The sequence below is a fragment of the Harpegnathos saltator genome, unplaced genomic scaffold (genome assembly GCF_003227715.2).
Source record: "Harpegnathos saltator strain DR-91 unplaced genomic scaffold, Hsal_v8.6 scaffold403, whole genome shotgun sequence".
NCBI classification, from domain to species: Eukaryota; Metazoa; Arthropoda; class Insecta; order Hymenoptera; family Formicidae; genus Harpegnathos; species Harpegnathos saltator.
The window spans coordinates 278,690-287,289 of NW_020230210.1; the positions used below are offsets into that span (position 1 = coordinate 278,690).

At 35.3% G+C, this 8,600-nt stretch overlaps 1 protein-coding gene across 4 annotated transcripts; it reads left to right on the forward strand.

The window, feature by feature from the left end:
* The first annotated feature begins 563 nt into the window (after positions 1-563).
* polo (Serine/threonine-protein kinase polo) lies at positions 564-8,595 on the forward strand. 4 transcript variants are annotated; one of them, XR_003113272.1, is made up of 9 exons: positions 564-898; positions 1,934-2,158; positions 2,241-2,458; positions 2,835-3,130; positions 3,421-3,726; positions 5,414-5,814; positions 6,193-6,874; positions 7,882-8,008; positions 8,109-8,595. XR_003113272.1 is itself a non-coding variant. In XM_025301126.1 (8 exons), exons 3-8 carry the CDS (start codon positions 2,042-2,044, stop codon positions 6,388-6,390), a joined length of 1,536 nt encoding a protein of 511 aa, XP_025156911.1. In that variant the 5' UTR covers positions 840-898; positions 1,112-1,161; positions 1,934-2,041; the 3' UTR covers positions 6,391-7,842. The 4 variants fall into 4 exon arrangements, 2 of the variants coding, with proteins under 2 accessions (XP_011138888.1, XP_025156911.1); XR_003113271.1 differs by having other exon boundaries at positions 7,882-8,595; XM_025301126.1 differs by lacking the exons at positions 7,882-8,008; positions 8,109-8,595 and adding an exon at positions 1,112-1,161 and having other exon boundaries at positions 840-898; positions 6,193-7,842.
* Positions 8,596-8,600: the final 5 nt, after the last annotated feature.

An 8,600-nucleotide genomic window follows, 5' to 3' on the forward strand; every position in this document is an offset into this window, starting at 1 on the left:
ATCGAATAAGGTTAGCCAATTTCTTAAGGCTTAAAGCTTACTACACCCTATTGTAGACCCGGCCTAACTATGTTTACACGGTAACGTTAATCCGAATTAGTAACTACCGTAGTTAGTGAATTCTTTGATCCGATTGGTATATTCTTTTAGATCTAAAAATATACTCTAATCGGATTCGAGACTGCACTAACTACGGTAGTTGCTAATCCGGATTAACGTTGCCGTGTAAACGTAGTTTTGTGGAAAAATCGAGTGTAGTGTAAATTGTTCGTAAAGCGAGCTGGGTACCTATTATGGAACTCGTCGGAATCGATTCCGATCGAATTTATTCCGTTATTTCCTAGATTTCTATTGTCTTTTTTAGGGGAAACGGAATTATTCCGATCGGAATCGATTCCGACGAGTTCCATAATGGGTACCCTGGTCGGCCGCCGCTCGCAACGCCCCGGCGTGTCGCGCGCGAACGTTCACCGGCCACGTGATCGTGCAACGACGCGTCGATTGGCCAGTTAGTCGGGATTTAAACAGGATGGGCCGTTGCCTAACTTCAGCGACAGAAAACTGCGGTTTGAACAGAAGTTCGGCTGTACGGTATATGTGGCGGATCGTGCCCACGGCTGTTCGCTCTTTTTTTTCAACACTATACGGTTCAAGTTTGTGAGACGACAGCAACGGTCACGGCTTACGCCCTGTGTACTTTTTACGCACGTAAACACGCAATTCGGTGGCCAGCTAATACAAAGCGGCCTATTATAGCCACGAGGCGATTGCAGGTTTACCGGCTTGAACGAGCAAACGCGATACGATGTCGAAGGACGAGCAAGAGTGCGCGATACCGAACATCATACACGATGTGAATAGCGGCAAAAGTTACTTGAAGGGCCGTTTTTTCGGCAAGGTAAGCGATTTGATCTTTGCTCGAACCTCTGGTTTCCGCGACCTTGCAAATTTGTTCTCACAAGCTTACTCCGTTTTTCGACACATCGACATGGGTTACGTTCCTTTGGCGCCCGGTATTTCTCGTTTGTGCGCTGAAGACGTGATCTTTGTCATAATTGAAGGATACAAGCCAATAAATTCGTGTATTTCTTACCCTTTTTTGTATTTAAAGGGTACTCAATGTGCTGAACAGTGGTGAAATTTGGGGAATATTCTAATGAAGTATGTAATTTATGATGGTTTTTGAAGCGTTCTTTATATGTATGTTACTGCTGGGTTATATCTTTAGTTGTCCTTTATTTAGTTGTTCTAGATAGTGGACCTTGTACTTAAGCACCTGTTGCATTTGAATAAATCATGTGTCATGTGAATAGATGTTGCAATTGAGTAAATTCTAAGATGCCACATTGTTCATTCATATCACTCGTTCCTTTTAGTATATTTTTATTATTTGAAATGTATGTATATATACATATATACCATGTATCACATATATGTATATATGGATGTTAAAAGGAAAAAAGAATAATGAATCCAAATGTTAAGAGTGCAAGCAAAATCAATAACTTTATGATTTATTTATATTTTAAAGTTAGTGTTTCATTTTACAAACTTTTGTCACATTGAAGTATGTTTATAATTATCGTACTTGTGATATTAAATATATATAAATCACAACTAAATATTTGCTTTGAAATATTATTATTATGAGTATATTAAATATATATTATACAACATTTCAACATTTATTGTAATTATAACATTTCAATCAATATGATATTATTAGCTACATACTTAGGTTATATATTACTGTATCCATTTCTATATTAATAAATTTATGATTGTTAGAAGCTCATTTTATAATCACTGCTAGTATGAATTTCTCCCCCTTATTTCCAAATTGATGTTATCTTTCCTAGTAAAATATTCTTTGTAATCATATTTATTACAACTATATATTATTATATTAATATTTTGATTTCTTATTTTACAGGGTGGCTTTGCAAAATGTTACGAGATCACAGAGTCGAAGTCGCATCTTGTGTTTGCTGGAAAAATTGTGCCAAAATCATTGATCACCAAGAGCAATCAGAAGGAGAAAATGACTCAAGAAATAGCAATTCATCAGACTTTGCATCATAGACATATTGTCGGCTTTCATGGTTTCTTTGATGATGCTCACCATATCTACATCATCTTGGAGCTCTGCCGTAAGAGAGTAGGTATTTTCCACAATCCTATCTTTATATATATTATCGATTGTATTTACAATATATTTGATCAAATGTCTTTATTTTTAGTCAATGATGGAGTTGCACAAGCGCAGGAAAGCATTATCGGAATGTGAAACTCGATACTACATGAAACAAATCTTGGATGGAGTATTTTACCTGCATCAAAATAGAATAATTCACAGAGACTTGAAGTTGGGCAATTTATTCTTGAACGACGATTTGCAAGTAAAGATCGGTGATTTTGGATTGGCCACGAGACTGGAGCACGATGGCGAACGTAAAAAGTAATTGTTCTTTGAATACGATAAACATATATTATAAGTCCGATCTAATTCTAAATATCTATAATAATATAAAGATCTAAATATTTTATGCTTGGTGCTGAATCCTTTGTTATTGTTTTTTCCATTATTACTTATCAAACCTATATAGAGATCTATCTTTTTAAATTACACATTTTATTTCTTAAGCCCTTAAGATTTTTGACAGCTACATCAAGACTAAGCTAAATTATATCTTAACGTATTTTTTTTAGTTGTTGCTATTTAGTAAGTTACCTGGTTTTATCAGTTATTTGAAAAGTCAAACACGCGAGCACACATACATTTGAGTACATGATGATTTATTAACCAGTAGCAATCTATTTCTCATCTTTAATAGGACTGTTTGTGGTACTCCGAACTATATAGCACCGGAAGTGCTGACAAAAGTTGGGCATTCGTACGAGGCCGACGTGTGGAGTATCGGTTGTATAATGTATACTCTGCTTGCGGGCAAACCGCCGTTCGAGACGTCGAGCTTGAGAGAGACGTATGCCAGGATCAAGCAGGTGCAATATAAAACACCGACGCACATCAGCAAGCCCGCTATGAACATGGTGGCGAGAATGTTACAACTAAACCCATCCAAACGTCCCTCCGTCGCCAAGCTAATGAAAGACATTTTCTTCACTGCGGGTAAGAGGACGAACCAATACTTTTTAATGGACGTGGAAACGCATTCTTAATTAACCTTTTTCGTCAAATAGAGTTAATTTGTCAATTTCCAAACTTGATTAATTTAAACCGAAGTAACAGCATTAAGTATAGATTTGATCAAATAGAAATTAACGTGTAAACTTTTCACTAGCATTTTTCAACTATCAAATACGTTATTATTCTTTTAAAAGGTTTTTACAAGTTATACTTTCATGTAATATAGAATAAAATCTTATTCCTCGCTTGTAAAGTTTGTTAACAATCGTCAGGATATTTGCCGACGAGTTTGCCGCTTTCCTGTCTGACAATGGCACCTCGTGTGGACATGTTGGAGTCGCATTGCAACCGCAAACCACTTGGCGAGATGAACTTTAACGGATGCTCAGAGACAGATATCATCACCTTCCGGGTGCCGAGCAGCCCATCCCGTAAGCCTGCGAAGCCTACTGACGTCAATGAAATGCAGAGAATGAATCACGATATCAAGAAGATGCTGCACACGCTGAAGGAACAGTTAGCTACTGTATTGAAGGCTAAGCCAGCCAGAGAGATAACATCATTAGCATCGTCAGCAGGTATATATTTTTCCCTTTGTGCAGCATTTTTACTTTGTGCAGTTTCATATTCTTAATAAACAATCTGAAAAAGAAATATATTCCTCTTTTAAAATGATACAGGTTTTCTAAAACAAATGTTGAAGAATCGGATTTTATTTTCTTCGTTGAAAACATAAACGTTTACATTTTTAAACGTATAAACATTCAGTGTTGTACAAGGTATTTTATTTTCAGTACCTAGGTACGGTTACAGGTACTCTGGAAAAGAGTACCGAGGTACAGGTACTAGAAAAACAAAATACTTAAGTACAGGTACCTCAAATGTAGATAGATACAGGTCAAAGGTAGATATATACATCTAGATACAGGTTTTATTATCTAGATGCAATTTTTATTTATTAATTAAAATATAAAGTAAAATTTCAGAATAAATAGAATCATTTATGATTTCACGTATTCGGACACATTTACGTACTATATATATTTTATATGTACTTACATAAATATTCTATGCGAATAAATTTAACATGTACAATAAAGTGAAGTAACATTTATAAGCTATTGATTATAAAGCTTATAAAGCTATTCATTAGTTTTATTCAAATAATTCATTTAACATTTATGCATTATGTTTAAAAAAAACATCAAACATTCAAAATTATCATCAGACAAATTATTTCGTCGCGGCGTTAAAATTTGTTGCTCTGTACTAAATGCACGTTCAACAGGCGTGGAGTTCAGTAAGAGTGTATTATATTTTATATAAATTCTTTTTATAATTGGGTATTTATTCACAGTATTCAAGTCTTTTGATTTGTCAGATAAATATGTTAAGCACTGTACTTTTACACCTAATGGTTTGGTAATACCTAAAATTGTTGTGATATCAATATTAAGTCTGTTTTTTATCATTGAACTAGTGTACATTCAGGGAACATAAAAAGAAATAGATATACATCTAGGAGTTAGTGAAAGGGAGAGAAGAAAATAAATGCAAGTTAGCGCAGCCAGTTCAGCAATAGAAAATAAACCTATTATCTATCATTCACATTTTTATCACGTAGAAAAGAGAAGAAAGTGTTCTCCTCTGATTCTGATGAAAACTTTTCCAGATTGTTTACATCTTTACAAAGAAAAGAGTGTGCTTCTAGCAGTAAATTTTTACACAATTCTTTTGAATTTGGACAATCGAATATTGCGAGCTATTTTAATTTAAATTTTGGGATGGTGGTAACAGTTGTTATGTGGGTTATACAGAGGGCCTATTCCTTTTAGCTGCACTGCTGAACTAGTGCAATAAGTTAAGGTGCTAATAAGCTAAATGTCGAGCGCGCCTGTTGAATATGTATTTACTATTTAGTGTAGAAAAGTATTATCCAAAAAGTAACTAAAATGTAACTAAATATAGATACAGATACACAAGAAATTCTACCTAGGTACAAGTACCGGAGAAAAAAGTACCTCGGTACAATACCTAGGTATGTAAATTTGTACCTAGTTACAGTATCTAGATATGCTTGTACCTAGGTACTGCACAACACTGTAAACGTTTATATCTTAAAACATATAAATGTTTACATCTTCTCTAAAACATAAACATTTATTTAAATATTCTTGATAGTCTTAATAAATGTTCTTGATAAAAGTTCTAAATATATACTGTTTTTTATTATTATTAGATCGATGTTTCAAACTCGTTTTTTAGACGAAATGACCGATCCAGCGGCACAACCTGTAATCTGGATAAGCAAATGGGTAGATTACTCGGATAAATACGGCTTCGGGTATCAGTTATCCGACGATGGAGTCGGTGTGATGTACAACGATGGTACGCGGCTGATAATGTTACCGAATGGTTTTAACATACACTACATTAACCGTGAGGGCGACGAATTGTATTACACGGTGAGAGAATATCCGGCTAATCTCGAGAAGAAGATGAAGCTCATGAACTTTTTCCTGAAATACATGAACGAGCATCTGATGAAGGCAGGCGACTCCATCGCAATGAAACAAAGCGACTCTATATCTAGAATACCGTACATGCATCAGTGGTTCAGAACTCAAACGGCAGTCGTGATGCAACTCACTAACGGCACTGTACAGGCAAGTCTATTTATCTAATGTTTCTATAGACTTATAATTATGTAGATTAATTATATAGATCTATATATTACATAGATCATTTTAAAAATATGGACATCCTTATGTGTGATGTAATCTTTTCCTTAAACAGTACTCCTTTACATTTCGTATCCTTTTACATGTTAGTATCTTCTGTATTATTTTAACTTTTTATAATAATCACTATCATAATTTTTTTAATATTTTCATTTTGCTTCTTTTTACTCTGCAGATATTTTGTGATAATTATATATACGTCTATGTTGTGTTCACAAATCTTTAATTAATATCCACTGTAGCATATTTTATATAAAAATGAATAAATAATAACAAAATAAAACTTGTCTTCGTTTCTTACAGGTTAATTTCTTAGATCACACGAAAATCATCATGTGTCCTTTAATGGCGGCAGTAACCTACATCGACCAAGAAAAGAACTTCAGAACTTACAGATTCCAGACTATTCAGGAGAACGGCTGCTGTAAGGGACTCGCGAAGAATCTAATGTATGCGTATGAAAAGCTCGGTTTGATGCTGACAAGTCCTCAAGTCCGATAAAATCGTCTCGAGGAAAACTATAGAAAGAATGAAAAAGAAAAAAAGAAGAGAAAGAGTGAGAGAGAGAGAGGGAGAAAGAGAGAGAGTATGTGTGTGTGTGTGTGTGTATGCGCGTGTGTCAGAGAAAAAGAGAGAGAGAGAGAGAGAGGGAGAAAGTATGGTTGAGAAGGTGAAAGAACGGGAAAAGGGGAGAGAAGAAATAACAGATACTGCGCACTTATCCGGCACCAAAAAGATTTAGAAACACTATATATATATATATTTATTTTTTTAGTAGCGCTATCTTTGTAAACGAGAAACTAATACGGTATTTGTACAGACGTATAGACTTTTGCTAGACAATCTTTTTTTCTTCTTTCGTCTTTTTCCTTTTTCTCTTTATTATTGTCTTTTTTTAATCACTGAGTGCACGAGATGTAAAAGAACGAAGCGGGTGACAAAGGCACGGTGCTCCACGATAACAAGAAAGCATTTCAATTTATCGGTAAGTGCCGTTCCTACAAATGTTACTCGTAGTTAATTGCTTAGATCTTTATCGATCTTCCGTCTATGAGATAGAACCAGGATAAAATTGTGAGAGAAATGTGACACACTAAAATCTCAGTTGTCTGATGATGTATATATATATATATACATATATATATATATATATGTATGTACGTATGTATTATGGGCGGGATCCCGGAAAGTAATTGTTACAACTTGTCAGTGCCCATTTCCATCCTGCAATTTCTTATCATCTCCATCATTACTGATCTCGTGGGAGGCTTTTACATTCCGTTGACCCGCAACACGAATTGCTCACGATATCTTGCTCTAACTTTGCGAGTGAATCATGCGCGACTCCGGTTCATTCGTTGCGAAGAAGAAAAAGGCGGAGGCGGAAGGAAACTGGGCGAAAGCCTTGACGGGCCGGGGTTAATCATGATTCGACTGAGTAGTGCAATTTGATGTCTGGATTGTAAAAGATGAAGAGAGAACAAAGAATAGAGACCGAAAAAGAGACAGGGAGAGAGGGAGTTAGTCGACTAGCAATTAAATAACTGACGCATAAATGTTAATCAAAGGTTCGCTCGACCGACTTTATTGCTCATACTTGTTCGAGTAATATAGGTGCTACATTTGGAATATGAATGTGTTAAACGTCGTTAATGTTTGAATGCCGGCAACAGCGGTACACATTATGGATTTCAGATGCGTTTAGTGCAGAAAAAAATTATGTCGAGCTGGATTTGTCGCGTAGTTCCTTTGTTTCTTTGCTTTTTTGTAACAATTTGTAATCAAGAATCAACTATTACACTTGCGTGACGTATGAATAATACGCAAAAGTGCCTTATGAACGAATTGCCTGACGGTTAAATAGATTGTACTCCTTTCTCCTATTTTCTTTTTACTATTTCATTTGCGAATATTTTTGTCATTGTCCGACGAACACTACTCTTTTCATATATATGTATATTTATTCATAGTTTTTTTTTTTTATATACGAAGCGAAGAGCTCAGATTTCTTTTATTTTGGAACATTACTTTTGGCATAAATAACGAGAAATATATAGCTCAGGAACAACGTACAAAAGCAACTTAAATCAAGATGCTGTAAAAGAGAAAAATATAGAGGGTGAGAGACCTTAGTATTTTTTTTTATAAATTTACTTTGTATTTTGGGAACGAAGAACAAGTGACGGAAACAGTTAATTAAATTGACAAATATTTTCCAGGGTCGAGTCTGAAAGATGAACGATGATCGTGTTGAATTGTGTGACACTCAGCGAGAACGGTTCTGCCTTTCTCGCGTTATGCCTTTCTCAATTCGAGTGAGAAGATCGATCAGCTGTAGAAAACTTAAGTGCTTATATGTATAAGAATAATGGAATCAGTATCAGAACTCTGCTATGTATGTATAAGGGCTGATTCCGCCCAGAAAGACGACCATTTCGAGGACTATACTTTTTATTTTTAAGAGATTAATCGATTAGAACGCGTAATGTAACAGAGATTATAGTGCTGCGAGTGCTGATCGTATATGAACGAGCATATACGCGCGGTGCGTTACATTCCGCCGACATCGTGTGATTCTCGTAAAATAATCAGACTGTTACGGAACTTAACGTTGACTGCTGTAGGATTATACGATTATCGTAGTAATGTGAAGTCAGCGCGAGAGTTTCTGCACTGTTTGCGTTTCTCGTTGGTTATCATCCGGTGCAAAA

Bases quoted from the DNA above. Each gene is read 5' to 3' on its own strand.
- polo (XM_011140586.3), top strand. From the start codon at position 806: ATGTCGAAGGACGAGCAAGAGTGCGCGATACCGAACATCATACACGAT. The intron at 3,727-5,413 runs GTATATATTTTT...CTCGTTTTTTAG, and splicing joins ATCATTAGCATCGTCAGCAG to ACGAAATGACCGATCCAGCG. The intron at 5,815-6,192 runs GCAAGTCTATTT...CGTTTCTTACAG, and splicing joins TCACTAACGGCACTGTACAG to GTTAATTTCTTAGATCACAC.